Source organism: Centroberyx gerrardi, chromosome 8 (assembly GCF_048128805.1).
Source record: "Centroberyx gerrardi isolate f3 chromosome 8, fCenGer3.hap1.cur.20231027, whole genome shotgun sequence".
Lineage (NCBI taxonomy): Eukaryota > Metazoa > Chordata > Actinopteri > Beryciformes > Berycidae > Centroberyx > Centroberyx gerrardi.
In genome coordinates, this window is record NC_136004.1 from 8522485 (window position 1) to 8542872 (window position 20388).

Consider the following 20388-nt stretch of genomic DNA (forward strand, 5'->3'; position numbering starts at 1 on the left):
TGTCGATTGGAACCAAAATGGCCGAACCAGGCACCCAGTTTCTATGGTTTCTATTAGCGCGGACCCTTCCGGTTTGATCGACTGTTTCAATGTCCAATAGGAGTTCCGTTTGTTATCTCCAGTACCCAATCATATCTCAGCACACATAAGCTTTGTGGCAAAGTACAGTAGCTAGCTGTCCAGATCAACAAGCCACTATTTTGGAAGCAGTTTGATAAACACTCACTGTTCCTCTGTTGATGTCAGTCGCTATCTGCTTGTCCAACGAGACGTATCACGCGTGATCAACGTTAAACCAGCACAAAACTAGCCAGCCAGATAGCTCTGAACCGATAAGGTTGGATGACATCGTCGGTGGAAGTTTAAGATAGCTAGCTCATTTTTCTAATCATTTTACTTCAGGCAAGTCTATGACAATTGAACTAGCCGACGTTTAACTTACTTTGATTAGCTGATTCTTTACGACATATGATCGAGCTAGCAAGAACCCTCATCGTTAATTTGGCAACTTCTCACTAGCCAGCGCTGTAATTTTTTGCCAAGCAGAACAATAGCCGACTTCTTTTTAAGCATCCAACAGCCTTCCTTTTTTGTTTTGTCAACAAGCTGTTTTTTTTTCCGGAGACTTGCCAAGAAAACATTAACGCTAGTTGGTTAACATAGCTTGCTGCTAAAGGGGTAACGCAACCTTAAATATTGAAGAAGTATCAGCGTCAGCCTTGACCAGACAGCTAAACCCTGGAACCATTTTAACCAACGTTAGTGAATAAACTAGTTCATCTTGTCGAACTGATTGGTGCTGTATCACAAACTTCAGCTCAAAAAACCTAATTTGATACACTGCAAGTTAGCTAATCCCTTTAATGGTACTATCGCATTTCAACCATTAACTGACAGAAAAACAAGCCACCTGAATACAAGGCGAGTCAGCTTTAGCAAGGGAAGCAGGTTGTGTACAGCCACGGAATCCCACCTCGGATTGTTATAATATCAGTGTTATTGTTGAAAATGGCGGCGATCGGAATGGTGCAGATGTTGATCGAAGCTGCCGAGTACCTTGATCGCAGGGAAAGAGGTAAAGTATGATTGCACCGTTAGCTACTGTCCATTTTTTTCATGAAATATCACCATGGCAGCCTTCTCCTAACCAGGGTAGTTCATGCACCTGCCATTTGAAAATAAGCTATTTTAAGTCCAGTTTCTGCCCTTTAATTTTTTACATTAAATAACTGGGCCATGCATTAAAGCAAGTATGGATTTTGCACAACAATAAAGCAGAACGCACTGGCTCCCTAAAGTAAATGTTAATCTGTATTCAAACACTTGTGTGATATATATATATATATATATATATATATGTACATGTGTATGCACTTGATGTGATAATGAACGTGTGATGAAAGAGCTAATGCATATTTGCCAGATGCAATCAGATGTGCAGAGAGACATTGTTTTCATGGAGGCTTGATCATGCAGGGCTAAGCGAGCCCCCCTCCTTTTCTTCTGTTGTGGTCGGCTAGTGGGGTTTACTCCAGTTCAAGATGACATCATTGTCCAGGCTGGGAGGAAAAAAACACTGTATAAACATATTGTATGAAATCTATCTATTGCATGCTTGCACTTCAACATAAACATTGCTATTGAAGGTCAAAAAAATGAAATGTTAAGTATGGTTAATTTTGCAGTCCTCTCCTGTTCCCGGTCTTGTTAATTTTCACCGTGGCCATATTGTTTTGCATTACCAGATTGGCGAATTGCTGTACATGTGACCAATATGCTGTTTATGTGCTTGCAGAAGCTGAGCACGGCTATGCCTCCATGCTACCCTTCACCAGCAGTAAAGAGAGGGACAGCTTGAAACGGAAAAGCAAAAGCAAGAAAAACACAAGTAGCAGGTAAAGACTTCACCTGATTCTTTCTGCCCAGAATCTATGGCTTTTCAGTTCTGCAGCTCAGCATGGCAGTCATCATACATCATACCCCTATTTGAAGTATTTTCTCACTGAGTGCCGGATTAATGCATTGTCCCCAAGGTGGCAGTTTGTTATACAGGTCAAACATGATAATTTGCTGCCAGTAGTGACAAATCTGATGTTTGCCATTATAGTGTGTTTTGTTCTGCATTTTTGAATCCTGCGCTCAGGAATGTTTTTACTTGTGACTAGCAGCTGTCAAAGCAGGGTAGTATAACATTAACCTCACCAGCCAAAACTGAAATTGAAACAAATGGAAAGAGTTTGGAGATGACAGCCAAACTGGTGCACCAGGTTAGTGCCCAAACCTTAAAGTCCACCCTTAGATGTGCCCCACCCAACTCGAGGGGCCGTAAATTATCCAAAGACACTGACATACTGTAGATACACACAGCAAATCTGGGTATTTGTTAACTAACTGGCTATTCTGTCTTTATGCCTAATGCATTACAAAGTTATCAATTCTTACAATACATTTAGTTTCGTCTCACCGATCAAAAAAAATCATCATTTGAGACCTATCTCTGTCTATGAGTGCTGGCTGAGTGTGTGTCCTACTGGTTTGTTTTTCCTGCTTCGCCTCCCTGTACAAAGCTATGGCTGAAAAGGGTGTGAGTGTGTGTTTGTTTGTTTGTTGGGCTAGGGCCATGTTTTGACTTCCTGTAGAGTTCTCTGCAGCGTGTGACTGACAGCAGCAAACATCAGTCTGGCTTGAGGCGAATGGCCACTTATCAAGACAGCCTGGGTCAGTCAAGGTTGCTGCAGAAGACAGTTCAGTGAGGGACAAGTCCTGACAGCTCCAGTCACCTGGACGGACACAACCACACACACACACACACACACACACACACACACACACATTCAGACATACACACATCAGCAAACGATGGTTTTGTTTTGCAGATTACTAGGATGCCTGGCTACAAACAGTTACCTAGCCACTTAAACAGTGTCAGGTTCTGTGTGTGTGCATGACACTAACTTTAGATCTGCGGATATCAAAGGGTGGATGCACATGGGGTAAAGCGGGGACATGTGCTTTTATATATAGGCCCATGACCCACCTTAACCCTGTGTACATCCAGCTTTAATAACCACAGATGTAAAGTCAGGACACTGCCACACCCATAGACTCGGGTGCATGTATTTACACTGAGTGTAGCAAATATTAGGGACAACCTCCTGGTATTGATTTGTAGCCCCTTCATCACAATCCACATCTCAATTGTCTCAAAGGTTAAAACCCTTCTCTAACTCACCTGCTTCTTTTTTTATCTACATCTCCTTTGTGAATGGTAGTGAGAGATAATGGCTTTTACCTGGATCAGTGTACTTCATGAAAAGAGTATGTGTCCCTAATATTTTCTACATTCAGTCTGTATATACATATTTATATGCACCCAAAACTGCCTGGTAAAAGGAACATGATGTTGTTGAAATATTTGGTTTAGCCTGTTCAGCCAGGATTAGGTCTTTCAGGCTCGGCAGCATTGATGTTGTACAGCGGCAAAAGCATAGTGTCCGAGATGGAAAGATTGGCTGCCTCTGCCACTGCTTCACGTAATATTCCATGCGTTAGATGACAGTGGGTGCTGTATGGTGCAAGACCTGCTTTCAACTCGGGGCATGGCTTTACATGTTCAGCTGGGACAGTGTTTTTACACATGTGAAGTGAGGACAATATGGGCCTAGTCTGGTATGTCAAGTAGACTACTAACCGCAGCAGGTTCGTCCCTGTCTCCAGTCATAAAGTCGTCTGTTCATGCTGTTCATTCCATCCCTCTGAACAGCATTTAGCTTCCGCCCTTAGCTGTCCAGTGTTGATACTTCTGTTTGTGATCTGCAGCATTACTATTGTTTAATAGCTCGATGCTCTTTTTTTTTCTCCAAGTGCCACAACAACCTCCGCCAGCTAGAACCTCTTGATCAGCTATTATACATTATTGTTTAAGGGCAAGACAGCCACACTTGCTGTTAATACGGGTCTCTGTGCAGCCTAGTTGATTGGATTTGGTACTGTATAATGTTGGCCCTTGATCATTAACAAGCGGACCAGCACAATGACTGAGTGATTTGGCCCCTATGGGGAAGGGTGGAATTTGTCCTGGAAGAGCTGATCATTAATGAAAAGGCATGATAGGATGATGGGGTTTTTTGTTGCTGCTGAACCTTTGTGAAATGTAGGGCAGGCAGCCCCCATTTGAAGTCACTCGACCTAGTCTGTACATCCAGTACTAGAGCCAGCCCTCCAGTTCCTGTTGTTTCCCCGTGGCGTGGATGTGTGAGTAGTGGGGGAAGGGAGTCACTGTGTTTTCTGGTGTGTGTCAGTAGTAGTGACTTCCCCATCCCCCTCTTCTTTCTCTCTCTCTCTCTCTCTCTCTCTCTCTCTCTCTCTCTCTCCACCTCCTCCCTCTCTGTCTTTCCTGTTCTGTTCTCACTCTTGGCAGGCAATGGAGAGCACCAGCTCCTTCATTACATAGATGGAGAGAGTCCTCCCCCACTCTACACACACACACACACACACCCACACAGCATGTGCAACTATGGTGCACTATGGAAACCATACAGTGATCTTGCCATGCTTACTGTGTGGGCAACTGCAGCCTTCCCATGCTCACCACCCTGTGTTGTTGTTCAGTCTAATGTGGCTGTCTTGGCTTCAGATCAACATGGCAGTGATATGGTGGTATAAAGTCTAATGGTAGATTAAACTAGTCTCAGACTCCCAAGTTGTAGACCGAGCCGAATGATAGGACCACTGCTGAATCTCAGTGATACCATGCATTGAAAGCAGCGGTCCAGTATAATCTAACCCAAGGGTCCTCAAGCGTTTTCATGTTAAGGACCCCCAAACAGACACACATTAGCCCACAGATCCCCATCTGATCAGATTTTGTCACTGATCTAGCCTACATGGTGGCTTTTGAGAAAACATCCCATCTAATCTCAGAGCAATTATATCAGGGTGGGAAAATACCACCAACCACCAGCCAAAATGCTGTGAAATTTTGGCAGTGGCTGGTTGGTTTTCTCTATTCTACCAGCCACTTTGGCAGGTAACCAGCCAGTCTCTTTTTCTATTTAAAAACAGAAGCAATCTGTCTGGTAAAATAACGAAAGTGGCTGCTGAATTTTTACCTTGACCGATAGATGAGGGAGTTGATTTCCTTCCCTGCAACGTATTAGACAGAGCCTGAGGAAATAGTCATACATAATGTTACAGTGGTACAGTGCAGTGATCCAGTGCAGTGTAGTCAAGATGGTGGCTTACAGCTTAGAACAAGACTTCCCACCTAGTCCCAGTGTCCAAGCGATAGACCAAGCCTGAGGAAATGCTCAGTAGTCAATATAGTGGGATACAGTACAGGAGTCCTGTGTGATTTAGTGACAATAGCTCCAGTCTAATCTCTGCACTCATGTACTAAAGCAATAGAAATTCTCATCATCCAAACATTACTCAGCATTAGAAATACTCATCCAGTATTACTTGATATGGAAATAATCATTATCCAATATTACTCAGTATTACTTAACATGGAAATACTTATTATCCAATATTACTCAATATTACTGTTGTAATCAGTATTACTCTGTCAGAGTAGGGTTACCTTTCCCTATGTGCTAGACTGGGTGTTCCATTTCAGCCCATGTCTAGTCTACTGTACAGTAACCACGTGTCATGGGTGCAGTGGGTAGAGTCACCATGTAGAGGGGTACGTATAGGGTGTTGGGGCCGGGGGGCCGGGGGGCCGGGGGGCCGGGCGTGGGTGGGAGGGGTCCCAGAGCCTAACCACTAGCCTTACTTAATAACTGGGATCATTTCCCTGCTAGCACTGTTATGTCACCAGCGGCTGTCTGCCCCAGCAGAAGAATGTGGCCCTGGCGAGAGAGAGAGAGAGATAGAGAGATAGATAGAGATAGACACAGTGCTGAAGGTAACTGAGAGATGGAGGTGTGCTAGTGGCCACTCTGACTCCTGCATTGCAGTGTTAGAGCTGCATCATCCAGAAACTCACAGACACGCACACACACACGCAGGGACAGACTCGAGGACACAAACAGCCAGAAGGGATCCAGAAAGCGGGTCAAATCCCGTTTTTGGAAGGAACGCGCAGGGCTGACCGCGGTGTATGGGGCGTGGGGAGTGGAAACGGAGGGCAGAGGGCAGAGAAGAAGCTCTCCCTCGCTATCCTAAACCCTCCTCCACCTCCACCTGACCTCCCCACCCCCCACCAGGGATGACCCCCACCCCACCCCACCCCCACCCCCCAGCTCCCAGAATAGCCCCTGCACCTTCAGCTCTGCCGGGGCCCATTGCTGTCATCGCCCCCCCTCCCCACAGGACTCTCACTCACACACGCACACACACTAGCCCTGATTCACCTCCACAGTCAACTTAAAGCACTCCTGCCCGTGTCTGATGTTTCTGGTTACTGTTACTAAGTTTACCCCTGGGCTCCTCACCATGTTTCTGTGTGTGTGTGTGTATATGTGTGTGTGTGTGTGTGTGTGTGTGTGTGTGTGTCGTACTGAAAAAGCACAAGTTTCCTCCATAAAACAAGCCTTGGGCATCAGAATACCCAGCCTTTTTTTTTCTTTCCTTTTTCCTAGAATCTCATTTTGCTAGGCGTTCTGACTGCTCATAAACTCCCACACAGCCCCTTCTCTCTCCCGCTCTCTCTCTGCAATATGGCCTTGGACTGCAGCGATGGCACACAGAGAGGGGAAACCTTACACTGTTCAATCAGCGGCTCGCTGTAATGCCGGCTCCTGGCTGGTTATTATGTGTGCTGATGGGTTCTCATACATGTCTCTTTTTATCTCCGCAGGTCTACGCACAATGAAATGGAAAAGAACAGGTATGTGGAATTTCTCATTGTGTGTGTGTGTGTGTGGGTGTGTGGGTGCGTGGGTCGGTGCTGTTCTTCAATTCCTAAGAATACCAGCTCACGCCACCCAAATCCCTCCCCCACTATCACCATGGAAAAGTCTCTATGAATCAGGGGATGTCGATGGAGTATAGGCTTAGATCAGATTGGGAAGAATTTACGAAATATTATATTACACAACAGAGTGAGTCAGGTCTAGATTATTTCTTGGACATTAAAAGCACCATTTGTGTTGCAGGAGGCAAAGTTCCATATAGATATATAGCCTATGATATTCATTGGACATAAACAATACATTTACTGTGTTGAAAGGGACATTAATGGGCCATGTTTACATGCACACAGTATTAGAGATAGTGGCTCATATCCTGGTTAAGGATAGGCTGTTCACGTGGACCTTTAATAACCCATTCTCAAATATCCCAGTAACCATGTACCCACCAATAAACAGAAATTCTGTCTGTCCTGCCAGTAAATTAGATGGCAATGTAAGCCACTACAATGTGCTTTTTGCGGATGAGGAAAACCAGCAGTAAACGTGAGAACATGTTAACATCGTCATTATCCCGGATAACATCAGAATATCCCAGGTACCATATCAAGGTTTCCAGGGATATAGCGTTTACATGGGCCATAAACAAAATGCTTGAGTATCCCGAATATTAAGGGAGTGTACTACATTGAACATTGGAAAGAACAGAGCGCTTTGGAGTGTAACATAGCTAAACCAGTCCAAAAAGGGACATCAAAGGGCCTAAGCTGAGTGTGGCATCACTGTTGAAACATATAATTGATGTAATTTTGCTTTTGGTTCATTGTTAACGTCAGTTCGCGCTAATAGAGAAGCACTGGTCACTACCAGCTACACATTGCATAACTGAGCTGACTCAAGCTACAACTCCAAGTGTTGTGGAAGAGGGTTAGGATAGTTTTTGTGTCTCAGTATCCTAAATTTGGAAACAAATCTACCTTAATCAGACCTTTAATTTCAGCTATAATATTGCTGTATGGATCCATCCTTATGACTCGTATGTTTTGCAGATTTGCCTAGTCCAGTTGTTACTGTCTGGAGATTTGTGATGGAAATACAAAGCCTCCACAGGGTTGGGCCGCTATTCCGGTTAAACTTAAAAATCACAAAAAGCCACAGCTGCTACCACACTGTAATCTCTGTTTCCATAACTACCGTGAGTACAGATTTCAGACGACGACGCTTACTTTTTTTTACTCACAATGAGTGAGCTGGAAAGGGTTCAGTGTCTTGCTCAAGGACAATGTGGCAATCAAACCGGTGACTTCTTCTCTAACCGCTAGGCCTCACCCATATGATAAACACGTGTCATAGACTCACACTCAGCAAGGCCAGAGGAGCCGGCTCATGGGTGATAGCGAGGGACGGGGCGTCACTCAAGTGGGTCAGTACAGCACGCAATGTACAAATGTGGGAACATTTGAATAGCACATTTGAATAGAACATTAAATGGTCTATGTTGAATAAAAAGTGTTTTTGCAGCCCAAAACATGGAGCGAAGTGATTTTGTCATGCTTTAGCACCAGCAATTTTCAGCTATTTTTTGGTAAACACCATAATAATACTGTTTACTGAGATATTTTTGGCCAAGATAACCACAACATGAAAATTTGATTCCAGGCTATGCCTTGTTGGCAATGAGCCAAAACCAAAATGATGCTGGTGCTATCTTTTCCTAGGCAGACTTTAGGGCCACAGTATTGTCCTCTCTGCTGTCTGGGCCCCTGTCCCTCTCAGTGCCTCCATGCTGCCTGTGCTAATTGATCCAAACCAGCGGCTCAGTGGACAGCCTGAATAATATATGGCACTGAGGCCTCTGCCTGGGATTTAGGACTCTGTGGTGCATGTGTGTGCGTGTGTGTGTGTGTGTGTGGAGACACCTCATGCCTAATAAACTGACACACCAGCAGTAAGTCAAACTTATGACCGTAGCCCTTCGTATTACACTTGAGTACATTCTTAGCCCACAGCCAGTTTCTCCCACTGGTAGCTTAATGATACAACGCCATCATAGTCAGATAGTAAATTACTTATGGCGACTCACTGCTAGCAAGCCAGAGGAGCAGTGAGACCCATCCCCCTCCCATCATGTGAGAAAGATAGACTCCAGCAATATTGGCTCAGTGTGATCTCCATACACACGTTTGTTCAGTAACATCCTATTCCTGTGGCCAAGGCTGTGTGTGTGTTTGTGTGTTTGTGTCCACGTAACACAACTCCAGCCACCACCACACCTTTTTGCGTGCGAGTTCCTCCCAGCCGGTCATGGCCAATTATTGTTGGGGGTCAGAGGGCGAGAGCGAGGAGAGCGGGGTGATATACTGCCGGTCGGCCACAGTGCACCACGCTGACCTAGTTGTAGTTTTTAGCAGCTGGGACGCCGGTGTGAAAAACACCATTTTGGCTGTGAGGAGCGTGTTCAACTCGCGCGCTCACCTCTGTTAGCCGTGTGGCAGCGCGGCGCCGGTCTGAGCAGGTGCACACGGGCCGTTCCCGCGCATTTAAATCCACAAAAAAAGAGGTATAGAATTGGGACACAGAAATGTAGGTGCTGGCCCGGGGCTGAGGGCAGACAGGCAAGCCCACAAGCCTACATACATACTCACCTATTGACACACTGCACTGAAGCCACACTGAACCAGAATAACCTGCTGCTGAAATAGCGCCGTGTGTTTCTGCCACGCCCGTAGTGCCTGCTCTCGCCAGACACCATGTGACCTGAGGGAGCCGGTGCTGTTGGGTGAGTCTGCTGCTCGTCAACATTGTTTAACAAACATTAGCTAGCCCCGCCGACTATGTCAGAACAACACGGGCGAGGGCGTTTCCATGTTATGTAATGGCAGTCTGCTTGCCCTTTTGGACTGAGTCAGCTGAGAAATAGGCACCTGGTCTCAGCACTGCTTTGTATGTGCGTGTGTGGGCTGCACTTGGGACGTGTGCGCGTGCGTGTTTGTGTGTGTTTTCGAAAGGGCAAGGGGTGAGATTATATTCGTGTGCGTCCTCTGCCCCGCAGCCAAATCAGTCCCTCTCCTCTTCCCCCGTGTCTGATTTGAATAAACTTTTAACTCAAACGTGGCTGCTCTTTCCACAGTGACACTCGAGATCAGGATTTGCTTGCAGCATTCAATAAATGAACAGCTCATCTAGCCTCGAGCCGCCGCGACCGTTTTTACGCTCGCTCTCCCAGGAAGAGTCTGACGTATACACGCCCACTCACCAAAACACACACACACACACACACACACACGGGCACGTACACACTCACTTGAGGCTGGAGCTGGAGGTGTGTGTTGTGTAACAGAGGGTTCATGTGGTCACCAACACCCACCACACCCCAGCAGCTGCCAAGGCGGCCAGCTTAGAGCAGCAGAGGGTGATGGCTGTACAGGAGGAAATGGAGTGGAGCTGAGGCTAGTGAAAGAGAAATGTAAATATGAACAGGGAGCAAAAGATTTTCATTGGACAGATGATGTCAGTAATATAGTATACAGCTAGTGTAGGTTTGTCGGTTCCTCCCAGAAATTTCAAAACAATTTGTGCTGGTTTTCATCATCGATATCTATTGATCCCGAATTTGCATTGACAGGAGTGATGCCTCGTTGAACTCGGGAGAGAGTTTCCTATTGGTTGGCTATGCCATTTAAGCACCTCCCCCTGTCTTGATTGGCTGTTTTTCATTGTCTGTACCTATTGATCCCAGTGGCATTAATGATAACTATGATGAACTCAGTATGCAGGACTTCACTGATAAATGTATCCTCACTGTATGAAAACATTTAATAGGATGCATTGTTTTAAGTAACCAGTTAGCTGTATTAGGCTTTTGTATTTAATTTCATTGAGCCTAATAGGTCACAGCACATCACAAATGACATGCTTGTTTTTTTCTGTCTGTGAAGAGGAAAAGGCTGATGATGTATGACATATTCTCTCTCTCTTTCTGTGTTTCTCCCCTTCTCTCTACAGACGGGCACATTTACGGCTGTGTTTAGAGCGCTTGAAATCCCTCGTTCCCTTGGGACCAGACGCCAACAGGCACACCACCCTCAGCCTGCTGATGAAGGCCAAAGATCACATCAAGGTGTGTGTGTGTGTGTGTGTGTGGTACTCAGCGTAATCAGTGTGAAGAGGGCAATTTGTTGACCGCTTAAGTGGATAAGTGCATACGTTCGTATTGTGTGTCCGAGCGACTGACCTAAATGTCCTAGATAAGCCGCCATTGGAACACACATACCCAACCAAACCTCCATACGTTTTTGTGTCCCCCCCCCCCCCCTTGCAGAAGTTGGAGGAGAGCGACAGGAGATCGCAGCACACTGTGGAGCAGCTACAGCGGGAGCAGAGACACCTGAGGAGGCGTCTGGAGCAGCTGGGGGTGGAGAGGACTCGCATGGACAGCACCGGCTCCACCGTGTCCTCCGACAAGTCCGACTCCGACCAGGGTGAGCCTCGCACACAGGCACTGTACACCCAGGGGAGAAAATATACATTAGATAGTTGACTGAGCAGGTGAATCCAGATGAAAACGAGGCAACAGTGAATATTTCGTCCCCCACGAATGATGCAATTCCTCTCTGGGCCCATCAGTAACAAATAGTACGTCTCTTTGTGGTTGTTTATTGTGTGGGAAAGGAATAAGTCTCTCAGTGGACTGGCCCTTTTTGAAATGTATTTATTGAATTATTCACAGATTTCAAGAAAATATAAAAGAAGCTTTGACGGTGTGCAGGGAAGCTCAAGGAAATCCAGAGCCGCTTGTCATGTGGTTCATACCTGTCTTCCCATAAATCAGAATGTGCAAAATAATAACGAAAAAGCCTTAGGGGGGGTAACTGTTTTTCAGGAAACTCAGAAAGGTGGAAAATCCAATATGGCGTCCTGGAGGCAAATTTGTAGAGCAAGGATAGCTGGATATGAGCATTAAATTGCATGTCATTTGATTTTGCGTCGTCAAAGATACAGAGATTACAAGATACAAGAATTTTTTTTTTTTTAAATTTGACCTGAAATGCCCCTAAGTTAACTCAAAAGCATGTCAGTGAAATTTGCAGTGAAATGATGCAAAGCATGCAGCATTTTTTTAGTATCTTAGTTTTGTGGTACATGATTATGTGCATTATTGATATGGACTGGGGACAAAATGAGGCAAAAGCTGATTTTAATATTTCCATTCCTCTTTATCAGGCAAATTCAGCGTAAACAAAGCAGACTTCTGTGTGCTGTGGTGCACTGAAATAACCTCATCAAAGTAAACATTTGCTGAGATTTGCTGGCGCTGGCATAACGGTGCCTGCCATTACTAAGCGGGGCCTCTGTACTTCTTGAAGTTGCAGTGAAATGATCACTAGTGTGAACCTTGAGTAGCAGAGACTATAAAAGCCAAAGACAGAACCTGCAGTATCAGTTTTTTTCCTCCTCCTAGCGCTAGTTCCTCATAGTAGATTCAGAGCTGGGAGAGTTGTAATTTGTCCGTCTGAATGCCGTGTCCCCTGTGTGCCAACAGAAGACCTGGACGTGGACGTGGAGGGGACGGACTACCTGCTGGGCGACCTGGAGTGGAGCACCAGCAGCGTGAGCGACTCAGGGGACGAGCGGGGCAGCCTGCGCAGCAGCTGTAGCGACGAGGGCTACTCCAGCGCCAGCCTGCGCCGCCTGCAGGACACTCAGGAGATGGCCAAGCAGCTGGGCTGCAGCCTATAAACAGCACTGTCTCCGACCCCGTCTCCCGCCTCCTCCCGCCCGTCCGATCTGCCCAATCCCGTCCCGAGATTGTATCACTACTTCCTGATCCCACACCCAGTCTAAATCAGACCTCACCCCCCCTCACCCCACCAGGACTGACCAAGTCTGAGGCCTTCCCTCCAGCCGGGCCTCCGTTGATTTCCTGTCCCCACCTTGACTCCCATTCAAACCGCAACACCTCCGAGACACACACCCATATCCGGCCCCGCCGTCAGCGGTCAGTCTCTAGGCGTCGCCCGCTCTGCTCCGCACCAATCAAACGAGCGGGATTTAGGAGACACTCCGCCCCCCCTTTTTACGTGTCCACCAGCCCCCCCGCCCCTCCTCCCCCACTCTCCGTCCATCCGAAACACGACTTTCAGCCAGAGAATGTTACCACACTATACCCCACTGCCTCTTTTTCTATGCCTCAAGAGCCATGGGAAGCACTTATGAGATTTCATCCCTACTGCGCACACACACACACACACAGACACACACACACACACACACACACACACGCACACACCCCTCCATTTCTCCTAGTTGTCCAGTGAGACAGAACCTTCCCAAGGCGGTGACACAGACATGGGGCGTTTTTGTTGTTTTCTTGCCCTGCTCACCACTCGGCCATCCGTGCATGGTGTTTTGCACTCAAATTATCTTTGTAAACGAAACTGTGTCATCCTTTTTTCAAACACTGTCTCTTAAAACCTAAAGGCCCCGACTACAGCTATTTTGCAGTAACGTCATCAGATGAAATCATCATTCGACTAGTTAAGAAAAAAGAAGTCGGCGGTCTGCCTGTTCGAGGACACTAAACTCTACTGCAGCGGGTTGGTTTTAACTGTCGGGGCCGGCAGCAATACGTCCCTTAGTACCCAGGCATGGCGGGTGGAAACGTTCAAGTTAAAGGCTGTACTTTTATGTCCACACCTGCCATCCTAAAAGAAAAAAAAATAACGAAAAAGAAAAATTTTTTGTGCAGCATGAGATTGTGAAAGGGGTTTTGGGTGGGGGGGGGTTATGGGTGGGTTGGATGTTTTTCTGCCTCTCTCTGATGACGGTGGCGCTTTTACAGCATCTTTTTATCATATGTGTGTATGTCGTTGGTCGCGTCCGAGCCGGGGCGACGACAGGAGTCGGGTCAGGGAAACGCGACGCCAGCCGCCGGGCCAAATGCTGGTAAATCTTGGCGAGGGGGCTGGTGCATTTGTAGACGCGTTTCCCCGCCCCGCTCACTAGGCGTTTTCGCGAAAAGGGAAGAAGCTTATCTACCGAGAGCAGTCGAGAGACTGGAGCACATTCCACTACGTAGAGAGGAGAGGCAGGTGAGACAGAGGGCATTATTTTTGGGAGCGGAGGTTCCTGCCCATTATTTATGAAGGGAGAATACAGCTTGGTATGCGCAGAGTCGCCCCGAAGCAGAACGCTGGAAGGCTTTGACTTTTCGGTGGGAACGCGCTAAGTCTTCCTCCGCCTGTTCCACACCTGAAAATCATCCGAATGTTTGACTACAAATTCTCTCTCCTTTGCCTTGCCTTCATAGCTATTTATTGTTTCAGCAAAAATGTATGCGTTTTTATGTAAATAGTTTACAGAAAGATTTCTATGTATATCAAAAAAAAGGTATTTATTAGATCTAATATACTGAATATATAGATGAATATATATATATATATATATTTAATTAGTCATAGCTTATGTTCTTGTTGTGAGGTTTCTTGAGAGTTTCCTATGTGTAGTTTGTTTGCACAACCTAGTCCATCCATAGCTTTTTAGAACCGTCTCTTGTGCCTCGAGGCTTTTGTGTCTGTTCTGAATTTGGCACGGTGCTCCTAGAAAAAAGACCCGTTTTCTTTGTGGTTGATTCTGAAGTTTTAGCTGTTTTTCGAAAAGCCATCCTCCCCGTTCACGGGAGAATAATAACACAGAAAAAAAAAATATATATAATTTCTAAAAATGTGAATTCAACGGTAGAAAAGTGAAAGGGACTGGCGTGGGGCTTTGGGCTCGGTTTCTCTGGCAGTGTGTGACGCTGCATTGCTCGCTCGCCCATCTCTTGTGCCTGGGAACTTCAAACAAAACGGCTGCTCCGCCCCGTGAGATTTTGTAGCCCGTTGTTTTGTAGGAAATCGTGGGCACCACCACCCAAGCAGGGCGAGGACCGCAGTGTTTTGAATGTAGATGTCCTCGGCCCTGCATCGTAGCAGCACAGTGCCAAAGCAACCTCTCGCTCCTACGTCGCAGTCCGATCTTTGTTAAAGCATGAAGATGGTACACCAAAAAAAAAAAAAAATAAAACTCAGAAAAATAGGTATAGGATTGTTTAGTGTTTCCGTGTGGAATGCTGCCTTTCTGTGTCAAATTCAAACCTTTTCCAGTGGAGAGGAACTCTGTAGCCGCGCTAGAAAGGGGGGGACTGATGGGAAATGTACCGAAAAATGAGGTGCGAGTGGGCAGGTGTGTGTGCACCGGAATGCCATCTGTCAATGCGCGCGCGTGTGTAAATGTGAGCGTGTGTGTGTGCGTGTGCGTGTGTTTATTGCGTCACTGTCTTCAGAGAGAAATTTTTTTGGGGTGGTAGAGGGTGGGTGGTTTTAAAACACAAACGAAAAAACAATTTGTACGGCGATGTTTCTGTTCTTGTTTTATGTTCATTTGTTTACTAGTAAAAAAGGTGCAAAAAAAGTCCACTTTACAAAGACCTGGTGTGTTATCCTGAGCATTAGCGTCTGTCTGTGGGAGTTCACAGTTTCCTCTCTCCATCCATGGCCTGTTGTCTGTGTCTTCCGCCAATCTGCGTGTGTGTGTGTGTGTGTGTGTGTGTGAATGTGAGCGTGACTCCCTCCTCCACATGCTGTGTTGGCAACCATGGTGCAGGGGCGGGCAGGCTCAGCCGAGTGTGTGTGTGTCAATGATCACATGCAACTATTGCTCTGCCCCCCCCCCAAATCCCCCTCCCTTTTCTCTTTGTACGCCCCCCCCCTCCCCTCCCTCCCTCTCTACAAAGACCCTGGTGCTTTCAGCATCTGCCTTTTTAAAAAAAAAGCAGGTGTGGAATCTCTCAAAGAACAAGCCTGCAGTCGGCCCAGTTGTTTAAGCTACAGATTTCAGCATCGGGGGGGAAAGTCCTCATGTTCATGTGTATATTTGTTTTTTTCACATTTGTTCCTTCGTACAAAGTGGCTGATGCCTTAAACGGACACACATGTAAGACGTCAACGGAGGTGTGTTATATGTACGAGTGTGTGCGTTATGTATATCGACATGCATCACAAAGGTCATTCCTGTTCATTGTGACGGTCTCAGGCGTGGTGCTCTCCTGCGTTACACAGTACACACACACACACACACGGCGACACAAACGCACCGCGTCACGGCCCGCCCATACACATCGTCGCCTATACTGCCTTTCGCCTCAGAAAGGTCAATGTCTGTGTGTGGAACAATAACTAAAGGTGGACGTTTTGTGCACTTACTTTTTAGAATTGGAGAATTTGGAAACTGACTTCTAAAGGCGTCACTTGAAATGTGCAAAACCCTTTGAACATGAAACGTGGAGCAGCAATTTCTATTTGCCAGTGATATGAAAGGAATAAAACATTTGAAATCCTTGTTTACCTACCTACCACCTTGTCATTGTGTTTATTTGTGGTTTGATGCTGTCATGCCCATGCAGTCACGCAACAAGAACACAAAGAACCTCCATAATAATTTGATACGAAGAACAAGTGAAGGCTTTTACCCAGGAAAACCAAGCCCCTGCTTTTCCATAATGAATAAGCTTTATATAGAAGCTTGAATAGGCAGTAATGAGGAGGATTTTGCCAGGCAGATAAAAGAAAGCCTGCGTGGGGGCTTGATCCTAGCCAGCCATCTAGTGTGTTTTCAGAGTAATCTGCTGGCCAAATCCCAGGTTTGTATGATCACAGCCATCTGACTTGCTGCTCAATAAGCAACACACACAAAGCCAGGGAAGGAGAAGGAGAAGAAAGAGGGGGATGGGCATCTTGAAAAGCTTCCCCGCATCCCTTCTGGAGCTGTCATGCCTGCTGAGGGGGAAGGGAGCCGGAGCAGAAGTGGTGGATTTTGTGGCGTGGAGAGCTGTGCGACGACTCCTCATCTCCAGTACCGTTTCACCATAATGTAAAGCCTTGGACCGGCCCCCTTGCCTGAGGACTGAGCTCCAATTTGTGAAAGGTAGAGCTGTTAACATAGATCCAGTCCATTTTGAATGAAGGACATGCCTCTCCCCACCCTTCCCACCCAAAGCCACCTGCACCACAATGACTAGAACGATCTATAGAAGGGTTAATCCGATATATATATCAGGCTGATATTGCCTTTTATTAAAAATCATACATCCACCAATCAGTGTCGCCCACCTCTGATACGATGGATATGATGCAGTTTGTTTGATTACAGTTATATAGTAGGATTGTAGAATCAATATTACACTGGTTGTCTATGGGAAGCACTTAACCTGATTCTAATGCAACATTTTGGCCAGATTCGACACAAGTATGTATAAATATGTGTATTTGAATTGGGATTGGGAAAAAATCAATGAATACTTGTAATTATTATTTTTTTCAATATTCAGCGTCAGATTAACGCTGATTATTGGTGCAAAATTTCAGCCACTGACAGCTTCATTCCAAACAAATTTCGGTATTGGTATCGCCCTTCAAATCCCCATGTCGGTCAAAGCCTTTTCTATGCTCCAGGCAGCCTTGAAAGTGAAGACTTGTGCCCAGGGTGTATGCCTGCAGCCTGTACAGTGTGGAGGTCATGGGAATGAGTCCTCTATGCGGTGGGGGAGGCGCAACAGGGTCAGGGCTGTCAAGGAAAAGCTTGACAGAGGCTCAGCACAATAGACAGGATGGGACGGCCTCTGAATGCCTGATTGTAGCAGGATGCCCACTATGGACCTGCATGATCTCCATTGTGGTGCTGACCTGGTGTCCTTTCCTACAGCCTTAGAGCCACTGCAGCTCATCCTACGCCACCAAATCACAATTACTTAACTAAAATGTTGTAGTTTTAGTCCTAGTTGCAGTTAACTGAAACAACCTTAATTTACTTAATTTTTATATTGTGCCTTTCAGTGTAGTTGAATAATAAAAGGGTTATTACCCCAAAATAGCAGAATTTGAGTCTGCACATGGTAGAGTTAGACCAAATATGTTGTTATTGTTATTATCAGTGGTAGTAGTAGTAGTAGCATCGTTGCTATTTTATTGTATTATATTATTATACAATCCTTATCCTTATTATGAATGGAGAGTTGTAGTGTCCCATGATCTAAATCCTGTTCCAGAGGCTTTTCCACCCAGAGAGTAAACTTGTAGGTGAAACACTGAATTCATAACACAGAATTTATAGATATTGAATATAGACTTCATTCCAGAAGTATCAGTATTGGTATAAGCCTTCAAAAACCCTTGTCGGTCAAACCCAACTGTAAAGCAGTTTGGATGACACACTGTATGTTGACCGGTGTATGAAACAGGAGATAGATACTGCAATGCAGCTCAGCCTGAGCCAAGCAGAAGGTCCGTTCCACTGTATTGACATAACCTACCTGCTGGTGTGTGTGTATACAAAGGAGGAGGTATTGACTGAGTTGTGCAAGTTGTGTGTGTGTGTCAGTTTGTGTGTTTACATTGTAGGTGTATGACAGGGCCGCAGTCCCACTGACCCACCTCTCCTCGTCCTCAGCTGTTAGATTAGTCAAATCCAGCAGCTTATCCAGGCCCGGCAAACCCAGCTTACTATGACCTTCGCCTCTCACACCGACCAATCACACACGCACGTACAAAGACACACACACATACACATGAACGTGCGTGGATGCACGCTTGCACTCAGGCATGCAGACAGTCACATGCAGGCAACACACCCACAAGACAAGACACACACCCAAGCAGCACAATCTAACAGGGAAACACAAATGACGTGTCGTGGCAACGCACAACAACACAATGCCTCCTGGGAAAAACACAATGATTCAATCACGCACAGGCATCAACTCACCACTGAAGAGCGTGGTTCTTGCCCCCCCTCCCCTTGCCCAGAGTCATGCATGATGATGGTTGTATGATGATGATGATGGAGCAAAAGGTCATAAACAGTCACAGTATAGTAAGAAGTGGGAAGGTACAGCTGCTTTACATAATGGTAATGGTTGCATGTCTGTTGACTACTTTTATTTTAAGTTGATATTAATCTTTATGATTTAAAATCATGTAGATTAAATAGGATCAGAATGATGTAAGGTACATGAATATAAGGTGTTTTCCAGAAGAAAAAAAATACTATTCAAAAAAGCTGTTTGTTGTTTGGTTTATATTGGTTTATAGTGTTGGCCTTATGGCCAGTTCATAGTTTGCCCACCCAATTTACCTCTACATCACTGTGTATATGGCTCTTGTGGCTCTGGATCATGGGATTGGCTGTTATTGTGTCTATAGTCCCACAATACTAATACTAATACTAACACTAATGCTAATGCTAATACGAACGCTAATACTAATACTAATACTAATGCTAATGCTAATACGAACGCTAATACTAATACTAATACTAATACTAATGCTAATGCTAATATGAACACTAATACTAATACTACTAATACTACTACCGCTACTACTACTACTTCTAATAATAACAGTAATACAGATGTTCCATAGACAACCAGTGTAGCATTGATCAATTCTACAATAAATATGTAATCAATCAAACTGCATCATGTCCATCATATCACATCATTGTAACCTTACAGGGCCGTCAGATTGAATTAGTGTCTCAATACAACTATCTAGGTATTTTAATTGATGATCGTTTAACTTTTAAACTTCACATTGAAAACTTAGTAAAGAAACTAAAGCTTAAGCTAGGTTTTTATTTTAGAAACAAATCCTGCTTTTCTTATGCTGCCAGGAAAAAATTGGTTGAGGCTACATACATAGATTGCACTCTATATGCCAGAGTTCAGTGGCCTTCATTGGCCTTGCGCAGACTTACTCATTGGTACATATTTATTTATAAGTCCATCCTTGGTCTGCTCCCCTCTTACCTCTGTGGGTATATCTCACTCAAAACTAGTAATTATTGTTTGCGCTCAAATGACACCCTCTTACTGTCCGTCCTTAAGGTTCGCACTGAACTTGGCAAACGGGCCTTTATGTTCTCCGCCCCTGCAGCCTGGAACCACTTGCAGACAGATTTGCAGCTAGATGAGCTGATCCCGATTAGGGCATTCAAAAATGTAGTGAAGGGTTTGGAGGCAAATTCAATTGGAATTTGTAATTGCTTCCTTAGCTAGACCCGTTTCCTCCTGTCTGTCTTTTAGGCATATGACTCTGTGAGTTACTACTGTATGTTTTGTTTTATGTGCTTTTAATCCTTGCTTGTATGTTGTTTGAAAATCTGTATTGCTGCTATCTTGGCCAGGGCTCCCTCGAAAAAGAGATCTTGTAATCTCAATGGGACTCACCTGGTTAAATAAAGGTTAAATAAATAAATAAAATATCAGAGGTGAACCACACTGGCTGGCTGATATCTGATTTTAATAAAAGGCCAGTATCAGCAGCTCGTATGCAGTGCAAAGGTACAGAGTATGACATAAAATGGACACTAGATGGTACGTATCACTTCACATATACACATTTAACAATCAATAAGTTCCATAATTTCAATGTCCCATCCCGAGTGAATAGATTGAACTGTCTGACCCTTCGGCCTTGCAGGATTTCATCACCTGAAGAGT

At 45.3% G+C, this 20388-nt stretch overlaps 1 protein-coding gene across 1 annotated transcript; it reads left to right on the forward strand.

The window, feature by feature from the left end:
* Positions 1 to 197: 197 nt before the first annotated feature.
* Positions 198 to 12913, forward strand: mxd1 (MAX dimerization protein 1). The gene is made up of 6 exons (XM_071922247.2): positions 198 to 1075; positions 1796 to 1895; positions 6803 to 6832; positions 10860 to 10974; positions 11176 to 11335; positions 12397 to 12913. Exons 1-6 carry the CDS (start codon positions 1009 to 1011, stop codon positions 12591 to 12593), a joined length of 669 nt encoding a protein of 222 aa, XP_071778348.1. The 5' UTR covers positions 198 to 1008; the 3' UTR covers positions 12594 to 12913.
* Positions 12914 to 20388: the final 7475 nt, after the last annotated feature.